At 40.2% G+C, this 20,408-nt stretch overlaps 1 protein-coding gene across 3 annotated transcripts; it reads left to right on the top strand.

The window, feature by feature from the left end:
* Positions 1–3,321: 3,321 nt before the first annotated feature.
* LOC147440444 (uncharacterized) lies at positions 3,322–7,350 on the top strand. 3 transcript variants are annotated; one of them, XM_086530180.1, is made up of 2 exons: positions 3,322–3,476; positions 4,369–7,350. In XM_086530180.1, exon 2 carries the CDS (start codon positions 4,459–4,461, stop codon positions 6,616–6,618), a length of 2,160 nt encoding a protein of 719 aa, XP_086386306.1. In that variant the 5' UTR covers positions 3,322–3,476; positions 4,369–4,458; the 3' UTR covers positions 6,619–7,350. The 3 variants fall into 3 exon arrangements, with proteins under 3 accessions (XP_086386306.1, XP_086386308.1, XP_086386307.1); XM_086530182.1 differs by having other exon boundaries at positions 3,375–3,521; XM_086530181.1 differs by having other exon boundaries at positions 3,385–4,112.
* The last annotated feature ends 13,058 nt before the right edge of the window (positions 7,351–20,408 follow it).

The following is a 20,408-nucleotide window of genomic DNA, read 5'->3' as shown; positions in this document are numbered from 1 at the left end:
ATGTCCTAAGCTAAAGGAACTAGAGGCTCGTAAGAAGAGGAAAATGTTGCTAGTGTACTAAGATTCTACTTATGTTGCGCATTATACAAAAGACATTTGTTAGTATGCATTGTTAATATAACCCTCTTGTTCATTATATACGTTTGACACTTACCAAAGATTCTCATGTATGATACTTTGGCATTGGTGTTACAAAGCACATTATCTCTCACCATGATGGCCAACTGTTATTGAGATTGTCCCTTATGAAAGTACTATCACTTGTGGCAATACGGCCTCTTATGCACTCAATGGAGTTGGTCAAGGTGGATTTGTACGATAAATACAGTACAAAAGAACAATAAAAGACGTTGAACAATATGGGTAATCACTACCATTATAATAAATACTTTAAGTATTGATTACAAATAGATGTATAGGTCTACTTATGCATGGTTCTATACATGTAAATATGCATGCATACACACCGACATACATGCACATGTATGCATATATACATACATATGTAGTATACATGCATGCATACATGCATCTATGCGTACATATGAGTGCACATATCTAACAACTAATACGTTAAGTACTGATACAAGTACGTGTATTTATCGTACAATATGAGAAGAATGAGAAATAAGAGTTTGGAATGCAACAGTGGAGTTCATAACTTTTTTCTTATTACTGTGAGTTGTAGCTCTTTCACACTTCCTAATGCATTGTATGTCTCCCAAGGATCAAGAAGAAGTTGTTGTGTGTCTTTGCACGATTGAGGATTTATCTTGCTGTCGAAATTGTGGATGATAGATGCGTTTTTCATTATGTTAGTTACAATGTGTAATGGGAGCATCTAGCAATTTATTTTGTGGGTAGTATAAGCAAAATGAATATGACAAAGATATGGAAGATTTCACATGGGTAGTTTTTGATTTGGAAGCTATTTTAGATGCAAAACTTTGGCACACACACTTTGGTTATCTAAAATTTGCCAACTTAAAAAGTTATTATGATTGCTTTGTTGCCTCATCTTGATGCAACATCTAAAGATGCATGAAAAGGCTATATCGTAGCCAAATGTAGCGCTTTAAGTTTATCAAGGATGGTTTTAAGTGGGCTACTTGCAAGTTGCAACCTTTTTGCAATGGGATTTGACCAAATGCATGCTTTAGTGGTAGAGCAACATCGCAAAAATATGACCCATCAAGTATCTCTTTGTTAGTTATAATTAATAAGCAAAGGTCATGAACCTTTGGGGTAGGGCATTTTGATAATAAAACCACAGCTAAAGAGGTGTTGTATGCAGTAGGCCTATGGTGACCCACTATGTGATTATGAACTACGATAAGTGCAAACAATTGTGAAAGCAACTAGTATTTGGTTTTTCTTGTATATTTATACAAAACTGTTAGCGGATTACCGCGATGGACGTCTACAACATAGTTTTTCGGTACTAACATAATGTCAATACTCAAGGAAGTGACTCGGATGGGGCACGGAGACTCTTTGAGATCGTCAATTTCAAGAAGTGAACCTTAACAAGCAAACACACTAACTCAACAAGCAAACCAACACTCAAAGATCAAGAAAACCTGCCTATGTCCTTTCTCACAACTCTAGGTCATCACGCCATTTCGGCGCTCGAACGGACTTGAAATGCAACGAAACTTTAGGAGGAGGTCTAGGACACCTGGGGGACACTATCCTAGCAAGTCTGGTCGCAATCCGACAAGGTACCAAAATCATGATCCATCACGAAAAAGGTCCTGAATACTGCAACAAAACTATCTAGAAAGGTCACCCTATGGTCTAGAAACACTCTCCTATGGTGAAAACGACTAAAAACAATGATTTAAGCACTCAAATATGCAATTATAGCTCATAGACGCGTAGTCGCAAACCACAGCAAAACTGACAATGCTTACACTTGAATTAAAGAGCAAAGAGAGAGGAACACGATGCAAGTTTCGAAATTGAAAACTGATTACGTGTTCATTAGCTGCGATGATTACAATTTGGAGTAGCTCGTAGCTTGAGCGTACGTACAATAGAGATCTTTTCTTCTCTAAAGATAAGCCTCCTTTCACATTAAAGTTATTGACCTATACCTAGGGCTTTCTAAATGGCCAGTGACCAGCTCACACGGACCTTTACAAATATCATTACAACATTATAACTCAGGGAATTGATCCACTACTCTGGAATCAGGATTTACACAGAGTATCATTACGCTAGCTCGGCAAAATAATTGACTACAAATGTGGTGTCCGGCTATGTGTCCGACCAATTGGGTGCCTGCTTGATCTGTCCTCAAACATTCCTCCCTTCCTAAATCGTGTCGTCCCTTGACACGACCTTGTCATAGGGTTGTCTTCTGTCCTCAAACAAAAACCTCAATTACTATGTGTAGTTTCCTTGTATTATAGCATGTGGATTAAAGAAATTTTAAGCTAACCTTTTAGGTTTGCTTATGGGTTATTCTTTAATGTGATAGGAATGGGTTTGAACTCAAGAGAGTTGCTACTGAATACTAGTTTTTCTTTCCCTCCTAGCAACAACCACTGTAAGGGGAAAGTGTGGGAATACTATTTGCCTTTTGGAACTCGGTGTGAATTCTTGTGGATAATTCGAAGGCATTTTTTTTAAACGTATTGAAGGGCTTACTAGAATGCTATTTGATGATGTTCGTCTATAAGACAAGCAACTTTGTCTCAACCAAATTAGAATATGGCAGAAAAGATGTGTCATCTTGGAAGACATGGCCATTCTCAAAATGATCATCTTGAAGAGCAAGGAAGGGCTACAAAAATTGAAGAAGGCAATTATGCTCATCCGCAATACTGGACCAGGGAGATTAAAGAAGATATTCAAAGAATCATATCGAGGAAGGCCAAGCATTTTTACACAGTGTGCGAGGCGGGATTGTCTCCCTCTCCTGTGGGTGAAGATGTCTGAGTGCTAGAATATATCTACTCCTCGAGAAAGGATTGATTGTAAAATTTTGAAAATTTGTGTAGCTAAGGAAGTGGGCTTAGCGCATGGGCTCCCAATATGTACATTTAGGCTCTCTTATAATATGGTGTACCCCCATTTGAGGGGGGGCCTCCCCCCTCCACCAAGAGCCCCCCCCCTTCACCAACTGCACCTCAAAGCAGTTGCAAAACAAGCTTTTTACCCCCCCCCCCCACCGGTGCTCTACGTGTGTCCATGACATAAATCACATCAAATGAGTCACTTCGCCGTTGGTTTACGATTACTCCCCTGTGTGTGGGGGTACCATAATTGCCCATGCTTTTATGGCAGAAGAACCAATGTCATTGGTCCAAGATGGCTAATGTGGGAGATAAATGCTTTGCATAGCACTAATTTTTATGAAGCAACTATGAATGGTACTACCATCGCATGAGCGAATGTTTCGTGTTCAAGGACTGCACCAGCTCCACTCGGGCAACAACAAGTGCTGCAGATAGCCAAGTCTCATCCCGCAGGTTCCATGGTGCTCTCTTCCTTTAGCTGTTCGCTTCAAGATTTGTGTACGTGCATGTGTGTGCGCGAGCGCGCGCGCGCACATCAACATGAGAGAGAGAGAGAGAGAGAGAGAGAGAGAGAGAGAGAGGCTTCTCGTCTGCATGCAGGCTTGCAATGCTACATTTTGTGTTCTCTGCATGACGTTTTGTATGTTTGCGGGCAACCCATGCGTTTGTTATGCACTTCCTTATCAAATGTTTGGTAAATTTTGCAGCTCTTTTTGAGTGAGAGAGAGAGAGAGAGAGAGAGAGAGAGAGAGTTGTTTGTGGCTGTGCATTGTGTCATGAACTGTGTGATTCGTGAATGTCTTTGTTAATATGAGTGGGTTGTCATTTTCCCCCCATCTCTCTGTGTCATGTGCATTTGTGTGCATCTTTATGGTTTTTCCAAGCGCTCCTTATGTGTTGTTGTGACGAGAGCCCTTCATCTTTGCATCATCGTGTCATCGTTTCCTGCAAAACTTGTAGCTTCAAGAATGAGGATCTTTTGGCAAAGACTCGAACATGAGCCCTCTTTCTTCTTTCTGCATCCTTTCCCATCACTTGCTGCTTTTTCTGTGAAAGATAGTGTCAGTCTACTGTTGAGATAAGCCTCAGGTCATTCTCTTTGTCAGAACCTTGCATGGTTGCAACACACATGAACATGCGCATGCACATGGTTTGCTTCTGAATTTATCATGCAGGGATCTGCATGAGGGGTTTAAATGATCCATCTCTCTCTCTCTCTCTCTCTCTCTCACACACACACACACACACACACACACACACACACACACACACATCAAGCTCATTTTTCTGTTCTGGTAAGAGGAAACGTCGTGGAATGTTCAGTTTCATGACTTTATTATTGCAGGAAGTGTTGTTGAAAAAATAATGTAGTAAAGGAGAAGTCAATTTTTCTTCCAAGATCCTTCTAAAGTGGATAGATTTTCACTCCATCACAATGGATTGCAACAAAGAAGATGCTATCAAAGCACGGGATGTGGCAGAAGGAAAAATGCTATCAGAAGACTACCTAGGGGCCAAAAAGTTCATTTTGAAATCGCAGCGCCTTTTTCCAATGTTGGGAGGATTAACTCAAATGTTAGCATTGGTGGATGTTCATATTAGTGCTGGTCAAGCAGGCGATGAACTCTCTGTCAATTGGCACCAGATTTTACAGGTTGAAGAATGTGCAGATGAAGAGACTGTACGCAAGCAATACAGAAAGCTCTTGCTGTTGTTGCATCCTGATAAAAACAAATATCCAGGGGCTGAATCAGCTTTCAAACTGGTGCAAAGTGCACATGAAGCTTTTGAAAAAGGGAAGGAACTTGCCAAAGCAAGTGTCGATGTTGGTGTCATTCGGCGCTTTTGGGCTCTCTGCACTGAGTGCAAGGCCCAATCTGAGCACTTGGAGAGCATGGAGTATCAATTTGTGCAGTGCCCTCAGTGCTTGCGGTCTTTCTTGGCCGTTAGGTTTGCACAAAGTAAAGAAACTTCTCAAACTAAGAGCAAGGAGGCGTTCAATAGCGATTTCCAATGTCCTACTCAGCAAGAGTCCAATGTGGATGTAGGAATGGAAGACGAACTAAAGACAAAAGGCGAGCCGTTGTCATCGTCATCATCATCATTTGAGGACTTTGAAAGGAGGAGGATAAGAAGAAGGAATGTTGGATTGAAGAGGAAGGCGAAACTATCCCCGTCAACATCGCCTGATGGATCTGAAAAGAGGATAAGACGGAAAAGCAAGCAAGGGCCAGCGAAGGGCAAAGTGCCCATGGAGAAGGATACACAGGCAGGGGTTTCATCTCGAACACGGAGAAGAGTGACCTGCCTGGTGGATTCAGATACTGATCATAGCTGTGAAACTTCTCCAAAGAATTGTCACACAGACTTTACGAGCCAGAGTAAGACGGAAGATGGTCTGAATGGTAAAGATGGTCAAGCTGAAGAAACTAGTGACCATCATATGCAAGAAATGGGGGATATGCAGGGTGCAGATGTACATGTTGTAGAAAATAGAATGAAAGAAACTGGATGTATGCAAGGTGTGGCTGCTCATGTCGTAGAAACTAGCCACAAAAGAATGAAAGAATCTGAATGCGTGCAGGGTGCAGAGGTTCATTTGGGAGATTGCAGTCACCATCATGAATACGAGAATGTCAAGGACGATGCCAAGAAAGATGTGCATCCAAAGGTGCTATTTTTTCAAAAGCTTAAGTCTGCCTTAATGAATGAGTTCAAAGGCGGTGAGTTTCAGGTTGTTAAAGTTAGGCAAGATAACTTGTCTGGGTCTGCTCTTGATGCAGAACATGGTATTGGTCCAAATGACAAGGTTTTTCACTTAAAGATGGATGTGAGTTTTACTCATGCTGCAACCAGTGCATGTGTGCATCCAGCGATATCGGAGGATTGCATGGTTGGGGGCTCAGAAATCTGGGAGGAAGAGGAAGAAAGTATTCAGTGTGAAGTGCCTGACAGTGATGTATTTAATTTTGACATTGGAAGACAGGAAGACCACTTTGAGGCTGGCCAAATATGGGCCATTTATGATGACGATGATGGGTTTCCCCGCTTCTACGCACACATCACTGAGGTTATTTCTGTGCGTCCATTTCATGTGAGCATGAGGTGGTTGTTTCCTGCAAAGACAGTCTGCGAAGAAGTAAAGGCATGGATCGATGCAGGGTTTGCATATACATGCGGTGAGTTCACTCTTGGAAGAAAATTTTCCAGAAAGGAAGTATGTATGTTTTCGCACATAATGGCGCATGAAACTAGAGAGGTCCCTCATACTATACGTATTTACCCTCAAAAAGGAGATGTATGGGCCTTGTATAAGGTTTGGAAACCTTGCAAGGGTAGGACACGGAAATGCGAAGCAGTTGTGGTGCTTTCACATTACAGCAAAGAACTGGGAGTACAAGTAGCTACTCTGTTCAAGGTGAATGGGTACAAATCTATTTTCTGCAGAAAAGGGACAGAGGGTTTTCGGAATATACCAGCATCGGAGCTTTTAAGGTTTTCTCATCAAATACCTGCTCATTATCTTGTAGGTAACGAGGTAAGTAATTTGCCTGCTGAGGAATGTGTGGATCTTGATACTGCTGCTTTCAAGTAGCATAATTCTTGCTGAAGATTCTGGCAAAATGCTGGCTAGCTCGGGTGCCCTACCCAAATATACAAGCAAAGGCATAGTTCGCTTCCAATTTTGTGATGATACATTGGACCAGGCGTGTCTTACAAAGTGATAACACAAGTAATGACTCTGTAAGTCTGCTTTACTTTGAACAGACGTACCTTTCAATGCAAGCATTTTCGGAAGTCCCAAAGCTCTCTACAGGAAAACTACTTCTTAATCAGGTGGAGACCAGTCCCTTGTTTGAGCTTTACGTGTTTGGACGGAAATGCAAATGGTTATCATGAAGGACTCATCATAGTCCTTATAACACTTGGAAGTCTGTCACCGTCAATGTTGTTTAGTCATGTTGAAAATTCCCCCACTATAGGTGCTCAAGAGCCTGCAATTAAGTTATAGTTATCAATAATATATTAAAAGCGATAAGTTTAATGCCTGTGAAGTTTTGTAGAGAGGACTTCATGCCACATTTGTAACCAGTTTCTGTCCTTGGTGTCTAACACAAGGTCAGAGGCTTAGTCTGTCGCATATTGACACAGTAAATGAGAAGCCATATCCTCATTCTGTCAATACCCCAATAATAATTGGTCACGAATGATTCTTAGAGAATGTTGGGCTTTGTGTTGGATGCCTTTTGGCTCATAATGGAGTCGGCTAAATAGTCATTGTGACAGTGTTGGGCTGTTGGGCAAGGGAATTTCTCTATTGCGAAGATATATTTATATTTTTGGACAAACTCAACTGAAAGGGAGAGCTTGTGGGTTTATGGAGAGATACCATAGTCTGCCTTATTTTTTTATGCTTCTGGGCTTTGCTTTCATGTAGAGTACATAAATCCTCGTGTACGAGGCCAGAAATCTTACTTTCGAGCATTGGAAGCATAGGCTAGGTTGAGCCATCCTCCAACATTAGTCCAAAAACTCTGTTGCATGTGCTGTGGGTAAGTTATCTAACTTTGAGGCTCGCCTTGACATGAATTGTGACTATTGGGACTATAATACTGTGCTTTTTATTGTGGATCATGTTAATTGTTGCCTTGTTATCATCACCCGAACACACATAGATCAAGATTGAAAAGCGAATTCATATGGATGTATTCGAGTTTGGAAGAATGTGAGTTTTGCTTTACTAATGTGTTGGCACTTTGTAAGGGTGTCTATGAATGTGCATCATTGTTGGTTGATGCACAAGATTGTAAGAGAATCCTACAATAAGGCATTTGCACTCACCTAAAAGATTGGATTGGGGGATGTCCGCACAAGTGTGGCAAAGGGAGTATTGTTCAAAAGAGGTTAAAGTTGTGGGGCCAGAATTAATGACATGAGCTAGATAACTCAATCTACACAAAAGAGGCTTCGTCAAATATACAATGTTGCATAAAGAGGAATGATGCCTTTATTTGCAATGGACACGAAAGAAGGTTGGTCAAATGTACAATGTTGCTTAAAGAGGAATGATGTAGTGGTTATTGTTTGTGCTCAAGGGGAGGGGAAACTATTGGGATCGATGTTTGTCTCTAGCTCCCACCTGTATTGATGCTGATGAGAAACCATGCATGACACAAAAGCAAAAACATTCTAAAGCAACAATTGAGATAGAATGTGTACATGCAAAAATTGAAAAAGATTGTGCACACATGCAGCTAGAGTGCTTTGTTAGCTCCACCTGCTTTGAAAGTGATGAGCACATTGGGGGGTGTTTTTGGAGTAGAGTTGTGTCCATAAGTAAACATGTTTAGATTGCAGAGAGAGAGAGAGAGAGAGAGAGAGAGAGAGAGATGATGATGATGATGATGATGTATTTCCTTATATCCACACTCTTCTGCCAAAGGGGTTAGTGGGCGCCGAACCGGCCTATCGGCTGATATGGAACCACTAGTATGTATTAAATTAGTGATTGACCATATTGGAAGTGTGTTGATTTCATGATAAAAGAAAAGTGCAAATTAAGGTTGTTTGGAAGAAGTGTTACGAAATCTTTCTATTATGAGTCATTGACGTATATTTTGGAAGGAAACACTTTACTATGGGAATATAGCATCAATAATGTTTTTGTTTTTTTACATTGAAGGCAAGACCAATGATCATCATTCTCTTATGGATTCTAATGACTGTTTTTGGCCATCTTGAGAAAGTTGATATCTTCTCTAGTCACGTATGTAGCTTCTTCCATGAAATGCTTATGAATGAATAATGGTCTTTATTGGTTTTGAGTTTTGTTCAAGTCAAAAACTTGTGTCAATTTTGTGTCCCATTGATTGTATGTCACTTTTATCATTTGATTTATGTCTTTGTCTTAACACTAGGTTGGATTTGATTTATTTCTTTGTCTCAACACTAGGTTTGTAGTTGAGCCACTTACGTGGCTTAGCTACTCATTCTACAAAATTGGCTCTAAAACTGACTATTTTCAAGAAACAATGAGCATAAGATATCATTGAGGTCCTAATGCGTAGGGGAACAATTTAGTATACCACTTATCCCAAAAATATGAAATCTTTAGAGAAATTTTTGTTTGATTTTATGTAAAAGATGGCTCTTGAAAAATACTAATTTTATATGGAATTATTTATTTCTATTTTTTTCAACTCCCTATATGCCTTGGGAAAAAAACCCTTTAATGGTTTTGATGAGTTTTTTTTTGTAGTTGATGAGAACAAGAATTTACAAAAAAATTGCTTTGTAGTCATAAAAGTGGCTTGTGTTCACACAACCCTAGCGTTAAAGGTGTAGGAATATGTTTTGCACGAGAGCATTGGAGTGTGTTACTTTTAGGATTTCCTTGAAAACTAGTTTGTGGCACTGAGTGTTTTATGTGGAGGAAATCTTGGTGGGGAGCAAAACTATCTCACATATAAAATACAACATATATGTGGGCACATAGGCAATGCAAGTAGAATAAAGGAGCATATGCTTAAGAGATGGTGGTCCGTGTAAATGTCCTCCGGTTGAAATTTGAAATCGATTCCCTTAGCATGTGACCAAACTCAAGGCTTAAGGGAGAATTGAAAAGAAGGGCTAACCAAAGGTCAATATCATATAAGAGCAATAATATACTCCTCTTTCTCAAACAAAGTTACCAACAAAGACTCCTCAAAGATTTTGTGTTGCCTCCTTTGCTACACCTTATTATGTTCTATCCATATTGTAGTAATTGTGACTAGCTCTTTGATAGACTACACCACTAGGCACATTGGGACATGTCTAGAGAGATATCGTAGCTAACAAGATGGTTTTAGTAGATGCGAACAACCAATGCTATTCCCCATCTTCTCACAAAATGTAGAGACCAACAAGATGTATTGGTATATGTATGAGACAATTTAAAAGGTGGGCTATGATGGCTACATTGCTAAGAAAAAGTATGCCTTACTTGCAATGGCCAATTCACACTATAGGTGCAAATGCATACAACACTGCACAAGGCAATAATCAATAAAATTTGGACAACTTAAAAAAGGTGTGTATGCAAATCTTGCTAGTGGACAAGGGTAAAGTGGCCTTTCATTAGTAAGCACACTCTGCAAATAAAATTCTAAAGATCCGTGGAAAAGTGATGCCATCAAAAAAGTAAGTGCCCCTTCATGGTGGAAGGTATATGGTGGAGAGGAAGTGGAGCCCCAAGATGTTGCAGTGTGCGCATTGTCCATAGCCACATCAAGTGGTTGTTGTGAGCATAATTTTTCTACCCTCAGTTTTGTACACCCAAAGAAAAAAATAATAATGAATCCTCGTCATGTGGTTGAATTGGTATATGTATTTTGTAACATGCACTAACCACATGCACACACACTAGCTACTCAGCTGTCGAAGAATGCTTTGAAACATACTAAACACATGAGGCAATTACAGACAAGTGTCAAAGTGATGATGAGATGGGGTGGAAGATAGCCTCATAGTGCTTCAACATGGACGATGTGCGGGGTATTAGTGTTTGACAAAAAATTGAGGATTAGGAGGTCTAGATCCTATATTGGGGGTTATTTTGAAAGCTTTGTGATAGATAATTTTTGTCATTCACTACCACAGGGGAATCTTTTGATACGTAGATCCAATGTATAATTATAAGTACCGATCAAACTTGACACATTACAATCAAGCTTTATTTTGGGACTGCTTGAAATTGTTTATTAAATTTTGTAGATGTGCTTACAAAAGTGGATTGCCAACATTAAGGAAAGCAGATACAACTAATTTATGGCTAGGAATCAATGTTTCAATGTACAATGTTTATTCTTGAAGTGGATTCTTTAGCAACAAGAATTAGGCCATCTTCAAGTGCTAGTAGTGTTCTCTTTACCAAAAAGTTCTCCAAAAATGTGGTGTATGTAGCCAACTTGAGCTCTAGCTACTCCACCTTATCCTCTAGCTCATGTACACAATCCCTAAGCCCCAATACACTTTGGCCTTGGTTAGCTAGATACACCCCTTAGATTGGCATTTTCACAATTATATCCTTCTTATTATATAATGGGACCATGGGTTGTTTCCTTGGATGTGGTGGAACAATATCTCTACAAGCAAGTACTTTGTCACCACAACATCCCTTGCCAACATTGACATTTCTTGGGCAATCATCCCAGTTAGCATGTTTACAATTCTTCACAAAGTATATTGTGACTTGGTTGTTGTTGGACATTCAAACAACCCTCTTGCGAAGCCAATGTGCATAAAATCTAATAGCTTCAAGGGTGTAGAATCCTTGGCTCATCCACTTTTCAAAACAAGGTACCCCAAAACAACATGGTTTGGGCATAGTTTCTTACATTTCTTCAAGCTTAAGGTTTCCCCTTGGAGACTTGTCTCATCCTCCTTCAACCTAGAAATGTTGATCAAATCCTCTTTGCCAACATAAGTGCATTAAAAAATTTATCAAGGGGACAAATTATATGTGGATGATTGTAAACATGCTACAATTTATACCAAAACAACTGAGTTCAACATAAAATTGTCTATCCAATGGCCAACAATGTATAAATTCAAGGTACAATATTTTGTCTAGTCGTTAACAATCCATGGGATTATATTGTTTCTATATAATTATACTTACTCACTTACTTACTTACTTACTTAAAAACAAACACACACACACACACACACACACACACACACACACACACACACACACACACACAGAGTTGTTTTAGTTTGTTGTGATTACTTCATCTAGCTACAATATTTTGGTAGCTATTGCATGGTTTCTTTAAGGAAACACACACTCTTTTGTTATTTTACTTCTGCTAGTAGCTACTTCAACCTACTAACTTGTAGCTGTTCTTGGCATTGATTCTCCCTCTATCTCTGTATTACGACTTACTTGTCTTGGTGGGTTTACCCTCTTAATACTTCTTTGATTGGTTTTATGGGTTGCTCCTCTTTGGGTGCCTTGGGGAATAAAGTGGCATTTATTGCTTATTTCGGACTCCTAGTCTCTTTTTGCCTTATTCTCATAGTCATGAGGCTTGACCAATGGTCTCATGAGTGTCTCTATTGCTCAATGGTTTCTAAAAACTTTACAATCCATAGGTTGCTAGATTTCCTCCTCACCCTATTGCTAGTGACTTAACTTGGTTGGACTTAATACTCACACACACCTACTATTGTTTTTTTCCAGGTATACCTTTTGCATACCTTAAAAAAGTGTCTTTTATAAAGTAGATTCTTGGCTCTACAAGTGCTCTTGTATTGCTTATCTAGGAATCTTCTAGGATACTTGGTCGAAAGTGTTGGAATTAGGGTTGCAAAGAAACGCACACAGCTTGGAGAAGACGAAGGAAGCTCAAGGCACACAATAGAGAGTATGTTACTTAGTGTCAATGGAAAGATAGATAGCCCTAGACTGATGGGCGTATATACAATGCTCGGGGGAAAAAACCTCCTAAAGAGGGAAAAAATGCCCCGGCGGTCCTAGTGTGTTCACACACATCACTACCACATGTATATGGTAACAAATCCCCCCTGGAATGATGCGGTGAACGAGAGCTGGCACATGAGTAAAGGGAAGTGCCATGCCCTAAGGACACGATCAGTCCACAAAGGGGAGTAAGCCCAAAGCTTTGCGGAAAGCTTCAAGTGTCTCACAAGACAATGCCTTTGTGAAAAGATCTGCAAGGTTGTCCTATGTTGGCACATAAGCCAAGCTGATCTCTCCTGCTGAGAGCCTCTCCCTGACATAGTGGTAATTCACCTCAATGTGCTTTGTGCGAGCATGAAAAACACGGTTTCTCGCAACTGCCAATGCGCTCTGAATGTCAGTGTAGATAGTGTTGGCAGTGTCCTGTCTAACACCCAAATCAGCCATAAGGCGTCTGAGCCATACACACTTAACCGTAGCTGTGAAGACTACCCTGTACTGAGTCTCACAACTCGAAGTGGCCACAGTAGGTTGCTTCTTGCTCAACCATGATATACATGAACTGCCAAGCATTAATCAAAAACCACTCATGGACACTCGCGTGTCAAAACAACCAACCCAATCTAAGTCCGAAAAAGCATATAAGTCTGGCGGCAATGATCCCCCCTTGGGATAAAACAAGCCAAGATGTAAAGTGCCACTAAGGTAGCGGAAAATCCTCTTGACAGCCTGCCAATGCTTAGACCCTGGGCTATGCATAAATCTGCTGACCTGTGAGACTGCAAACTGAATATCCGGCCTCGTGTTGCATACATAAATGAGGCAGCCAACAACAGTTTGGTAAAGAGTGACATCAGTAGGATCACCAGCATCATGTAGACTCAACTTCAAACCTGTTTCCATGGGAGTGGCAATAGGTTTGCAATCCTCAAGTCCAAACTTACATAGCAATGTCTCTATGTAACTTTTCTAACACAAGGCAATACCACCATCACACTGCTTAAATTGTATACCCAAGTAATGATGCAACAGCCCCAAATCTTTCATTTTGAAAGTAGCATTCAAATCAGCCTTAAATTCAGCAATATGTCTCTCATTTGGTCAAGTGATCAGCAAATCATCGACATAAAGAACCACAATGAGAAGTACATCACCCTCACACTTTACATACAATGTGCTTTCTGTTGGACTGTTACGAAAGCCTTGTTTGACCAAATGAGTGTCAACTTTCTCATACCAAGCACGAGGAGATTGCTTCAACCCATACAAAGCCTTGTTACATTTGCACACTTCGTCCTCTTGTCCTTTTATGACAAAACCGCGAGGTTGCGTTACATAAACTTCCTCAAATATGTCACCATTCAAGAAAGCAGTAACAATGTCTGATTGATGTACATCCCAACCAAAATGAGCTGCCAATGCACATAGAAAACGCACAGTAGTCATACGACAAGTGGGAGAAAAAGTCTCTTCATAATCTATGCCTTTTTGCTGTGCATAACCCTTTGCAACAAGTCGAGCCTTATTGCGATCAATCTCACCATCCGGCTTGCGTTTCAACTTGTAAACCCACTTCGTACCAATGGCCTTTTTGCCAGAAGGCAAATCACATAAAGTCCATGTGTCATTTTCTATAAGTGCATCATATTCTGATTGCATGGCAGCCATCCAATTTTTTGAATTTTGTGCTTCATCAAAAGACAAAGGCTCCTCAACATCATGTAAGCTAGACACAGCCAAAGCATAACAATCTGATGCATAAGATGCATGGCGAGAGCCTGAACGAGTACGACTAGACAAAGGTGCATCCAATTTACTGTCACACAAAGTGTGCACCAGCCATTTTGGCATACCTCTAGCCTGCTCATTTTCAGCCCTTTCCTCATCAAGTACATCATGTACATCTGCATCAGTAATAGGTTGATCTAAAACATTTTCAGAAACCCCCATAGGTTGTACATTTTCCTCATTGGAACTTACATTCGTATTTCCACCACTGAAAAGAGGCAACAAAGTGTCATAAATGTCCTGTGAGCTTACATTACTGTCTCTAGTACATCAAGGGCTGAACAGAATCTTCCACAAACACTACATCCCGTGAAACGAGAATACGCTTTGTTTGCGGATGATACAATCTGTAACCTTTGCTTTCAGCAGTATAACCAACAAAAATACATTTGACAGCCTTATCATCCAATTTTCTGCGCTGCACTTGTGGCACCAAAGCATATGCCAAACAACCAAAAACACGCATGTGCTCAATAGAAGGCTTTCTATGATGCCATGCTTCATCTGGAGTAATAGACTGCAAAGCTTTCGTAGGACACACTTGTTAAGTACATAAGTGGCACACATGATGGCCTCAAGCCAAAAAGAATGCGGCAAAGCTTGACTTTTGACCATACATCGTGCCATTTCCGTCAGTGACCTGTTTTTCCTCTCAGCAACACCATTTTGCTGAGGTGTATAAGGCACTGTACATTGGTGTTTTATCCCACAACTAGCCATAAATGCATTAAATTCATGATACATATACCCCCCCCCTTGATCGGAACGGAGGGTGCCCATAGTACATTTCGACATATTTTTAGCCATAGCCAAAAATTGTTTGAAGCACATATAAACTTCGGACTTCGCTTTAAGCGGAAATACCCATGCATGCCTGGAGTAATCATCAATGAAAGTCAAGAAGTACAGGTAAGTGCCCAAGGACGGAGTTTGCATGGGCCCACAAACATCACTATGCACAAGCTGCAACCTGCATGTGGCCCGAACTGAACCATCCTTTGGAAACTTAGAACGCTGCATCTTACCCAAAATACAGAATTCAAAAACATGTTTAACAGGTGCTTCAAGAGGCAGCAAAGAAGCAACCATATCAGATTTCTGCAAACGCAGCAAACTGGAAAAATTCAGATGACCAAAACGTGCATGCCAAAGTTTTGCATCTGAAATAGCCCTTGAATCTGCAACAGCATTTGAAAATTTTTTTCCACACTTGTCATACAAAGTGAGCTTATACAACACACGACACAAAAGGCCAGATGCAACAATTTCATCACCAAAACTGAGATCATGAACTATACATCTGTCATCCACAAATTTGACTACAAGTCCAAGTCTAGCAAGTGCAGATACAGACAAGAGATTCTTCTTGATCCAAGGTACATAAAGTGCATCAACAAGTGTGAAAGAACTGCCATTAGCAGCAGTAAGCACAATCTTTCCAACTCCTTGAACTGGATAAGAGGCATTGTTGGCACAGGCGACTGAATTCCCACGAGGGACAGACTCGAGAGAGGTAAACAATTCACGATGTGAGGTAATGTGCTTTGTGGCACCACTGTCGAAATACCACACATGTGAATCTGTAGCAACTGACAAGCATGCATCATGGACAACAAGATTGTAAGTGCACTCTACACTAAAAGCCCATTCTGCATCAACATCAGCATTACAGTCTCCTTTTACAGAAGACTCAACAATGGCTGCATTTGTAGTGGAACCAACATTTGCAGTGGAACCACCCTCTTTCTTCTTAGCCTCTTTTGCCTTCAACTTAGGACAGTGCTTGATCAAGTGATCATTAGCTTTACAATAATGGCAACGCATCTTCTTTTTGCCTTTATCACCAGAATTTCCACACGAATTGCTGCCAACAGAAGCATTAGAAACAGAATTTTTGCCACTCGCAGCAGAACCATAAGAAGTGGCTGCATTGCTGTTACCACCCTTTCTTTGAGAAGCAATAAAAGCCTGTTCAACTGCACGCTGTCTAGTTCTGTTTTTTCTGGAAAGCGACTCTTGGAATAGCAATGTGCATAGTGCATCAAGCTTGAAAACTTCTGGATTTCCTTGGGTCATAAGTTTCCAAGTACTAGCGAAAGTCTGGTATGAATCCGGTAAGGCATCAAGAACAGTCTGCACAAGGGAACTGTCTGAAATAACTTCACCTGCAGAAATAAGTTGCTCATTGATATCCTTGGCACTAGCAAGGAAAGTGTCCATATCATCTTCCTCATGCATAATCTTCAACTCCAGCTCTTTATGCAACAAAGCAATTTTAGCCTTATTGCGGCTTGCATAAAGACCTTCTAGAATATCCCAAGCCTGTTTTGCAGATTTTGCTGAATGGATGTGAGGAACAATGATGCGCTTCACAGACAAATCAATCAATGCATGAGCCTGCGCATCCTTAACATCCCAACGAGCTTGTTCTGCCGTAGGCAAAACAACTCTAACAGCTGCAATCCTTGCAGCAAGACCTGCAACGTCCTCAACATCGCCTACATGCTCAGAACCAGGACGTACATCAATGCCTTGCACAATGTTCCAGACGCCCTTTGACACAAGAACATGTTGCATCATATAAGCCCAGATAGGGTAGTTGTCCCCATCCAACCTGTCCTCAACAGCAAACATCTTGAACACATCTGTGTTGTTGTTGTCAGCCATGGTAAATGCTGCACCTGATGTGAAAACTGCCCGAAAATAGGAGAAACGTAGTTGGAACAATACGTGCTATATAGCACAAACCGTAGAAGACTATAAGGCACCTGTTATGTAGAAAACGGCACTGAAATAAAAAATCTGAGTAGATCAAGCTCTACGAGCTTTCCCGAAGTATTTGTCGACCTGCGAACGCTCGCCAAGCTCACTGAAATCAGAGAAAGTGAGCAGGCATGTACTGGAGTAGTTGGCGACTAAGCCTCGGAGGACGCAACCTGCTTTGATACCAATTGTTGGAATTAGGGTTGCAAAGAAACGCACACAGCTTGGAGAAGACGAAGGAAGCTCAAGGCACACAATAGAGAGTATGTTACTTAGTGTCAATGGAAAGATAGATAGCCCTAGACTGATGGGCGTATATACAATGCTCGGGGGAAAAAACCTCCTAAAGAGGGAAAAAATGCCCCGGCGGTCCTAGTGTGTTCACACAGATCACTACCACATGTATATGGTAATAGAAAGCAAGGGATGGTGGTACAATGGTTGTCCTTGACACCACCTAGACTTGGTGGGTTCCTTAGTAGAACAAGACTAAGTAAAAGAGGGCAAAATGGAAACAAAAAAGAAAAATCAAATGTAAAATTTTCGGAGGTTTTTTACTTTAGTCTTCTTTTTTGAAATGTCCCAAAACATATTGACGTGGGTGGAAGATGTGGGTGGGATTCAAATTCCACCACTTTCTCTCTCTCTCTCTCTCTCTCTCTCTCTCTCTCTATGGCAGCTTAGGCCAGTACCATATCTACAGAGACGATGTTGGAATTTGAGCGTGATCCCTTCAGCAGTCTCGAGTTAGGGACACGTGCATTTACAGAGGGTACTGTAATGGGAACCATGAGCATTCATGAACCTACTAGAAACCAAGAATCTTTACAGGGCTATTGGGCGCAAAAGAAGCATGAGCAACGATGCAAGGATCACAACCCTGCTAAAATATCTGAGCTTTCTACAAACAGGTCAAGGAACAATATATGCAAAGCTATGGCTAGATGTTGGCGTCGGCAGACCCAAGGCCTAACAATAGTACAACAAGAGGAAATTCTAGGCCAACTCATGCATCATCAACCATTTTTCAAGTTGAGGATTTCAGATGTGCAATCGAGTCTTCTTTCCGGCATTCACAACACATTGACTCAGCTGAAAGTACCCCACTCTTCAAGTGAGCTCTTTTGTGAAGAGAACCTCTTTGAGATGATAATGAACAGTGGTAATTAGAGGACAACATCAATGAACTAGACCAAAATTGATGCTATCTTGGGTGTTCATTGACGTAATTTAGCGACAACAAGCAGTCAACTTGAAATGAAAGATGAGGATGAAGTGTTTCCACTTACTATTTTTCACAAACAATTGCCTCTGCATACAAGTATCACAAGTGAAACTAAGATTTGGTGACCGCTTTTTGGAAATGTGAGACGAGAGTTTCACCTAACAAAAAAGATATTTGCAAGCACAAGATCGAGGCAAAATGTGTCATCACAAACATTCCATAGATCTTCTAGATGACTCTCAGGTAATATGTTTTTCCTACAATGCAATTCTGGTGGCCTTGGTTTCTGGTGGAATAGTGCTCACAAATTTTTTAGTCTTTAGGTGGCATTCAGGTTTGGCTATACAATACCAAATTGGTAGCTTTTTTGCCAACAATCACTCTAGGTCAAATAGTACTAGTTTGGTACTTTTTGGGCAACAACCATTGTAGGTACCATTTCCTAGCTCCATAGTACCAATTTGGTGCTTCTTTGGATTTTGCATGGTTCCCAAGAGGATGCACAATACAATATTTTGGTTGCAATGCCCGAAGGTATGGATGCACATTCACAATTTGGTACTTTTGATTTCCACCCACACTTGGTCGTGTAATACCGAATCAGGTTTTGGAAACAAATTTGGTGCCTTCAGTGTATCCTACAAAGTACCAAACTAGAGAAATTGTATCAATTTTGTCTCTTTTTTGTATCTAAAAAGTTTCCCAATTTGGTACTCTATATGAGTTTGTAATTATGCAATATACAGAAAAGTACCCAATTTGGTACTATGCAGGTTACTTTAGGTTTGCCTGCATACTACCTAAAGGGATCCACAATAAAGATTTGATACTTTTGGGAGCTTCTTGCACTCAAATGTATAGTACCAAATTGGATTTTGGGTGCTTTTAATGTTACCTACAAAGTAACAAACAAGATGCATAATACCAATTATAAAGCTTCTTGGAAAAATGGAAACTACCCATTTGGTACTACTGAATAAGATCGACACTATGCAGTATGCAGAAATGTTTTTGTTTGGTGCTATGAATTTAGTTTGGTACTATGAAGTGTAAAGAAATGTACCCAATTTGGTACTATGCAAAGTGCTTTGAGTTTTCGTGCATAGCACCTTAGAGATTCACAGTCTCAATTTGGTACTTTATGGCGTCATTCACGCTTGGTAGTATAATACCAAAATTTGGAAACACATTTGGTGCCTTCAGAGTATCTTGCAAAATACCAAATTGGATTTATAGTACCAACATTGGCACATTTCTCTACCCAAAAAATCCATCTTGGTACTAGGGATCCAACTTGGTACTATGCAGTTTACAGAAAAGTACAAAATTGGGTACTATGTAGGGTGCGTGCATGTTACCTTAGGGGATCCATAGTACCAAATTTGGTGCTTTTAAGCAGCATAGTACCAAAGATTATATGCAATTTAATTTTTTTGGGCATCAGTTACTGTAGGTAGTATAGTTCTAAAAACAAAGTATCTGCTTTTAGGGGACTTGCATAGGTTATTTAGAACCAACTTTGGTGCTTTTCTGCACCCGTTTTGGTACTATAGTCTGATTTTTGACAATACAATGCCAAATTTGGTATTTTAGAATGAGTTGGTGTTTTATAGTACCAAACTGGTACTGTAAATTGCTTGGTGCTTTACTCTTTTTTTGTAATATTATGAGCTCTAACGTGGATTATTTTTTGTTTATAGGTGGAGCTCTACAAAATATTCAAGAGCACATACCCTATGGTGAAGTTGTTAGTTAAAGACCTATAGTCTGCTTTTTGGAAGTACAATGCCAAATTTGGTGTTTTAGAATGAGTTGGTGTTTTACAGTACCAAATTGGTACTGTAAATTGCTTTGGTGCTTTACTCTTTTTTTGTAATATTAGGAGCTCTAACGTGGATTATTTTTTGTTTATAGGTGGAGCCCTGCAAAAGATTCAAGAGCACATATCCTATGGTGAAGTTGTCAGTTAGGTCCTTTGAGACACTCAAGAGACCTATAGTCTGATTTTTGGCAGTACAATGCTAAATTTGGTATTTTAAAATGAGTTGGTGTTTTACAGTACTAAATTGGTATTGCAATGCTTTGGTGCTTTACTTTTTTTTTTTTTAATATTAAGAGCTCTAACGTGGATTATTTTTTGTTT

Source organism: Adiantum capillus-veneris, chromosome 15 (assembly GCF_014529385.1).
Source record: "Adiantum capillus-veneris isolate H3 chromosome 15, ASM1452938v2, whole genome shotgun sequence".
Classification (NCBI taxonomy): Eukaryota; Viridiplantae; Streptophyta; class Polypodiopsida; order Polypodiales; family Pteridaceae; genus Adiantum; species Adiantum capillus-veneris.
This window is presented reverse-complemented; position numbering and strand designations above follow the sequence as displayed.

Bases quoted from the DNA above. Each gene is read 5' to 3' on its own strand.
- LOC147440444 (XM_086530180.1), top strand. From the start codon at position 4,459: ATGGATTGCAACAAAGAAGATGCTATCAAAGCACGGGATGTGGCAGAA.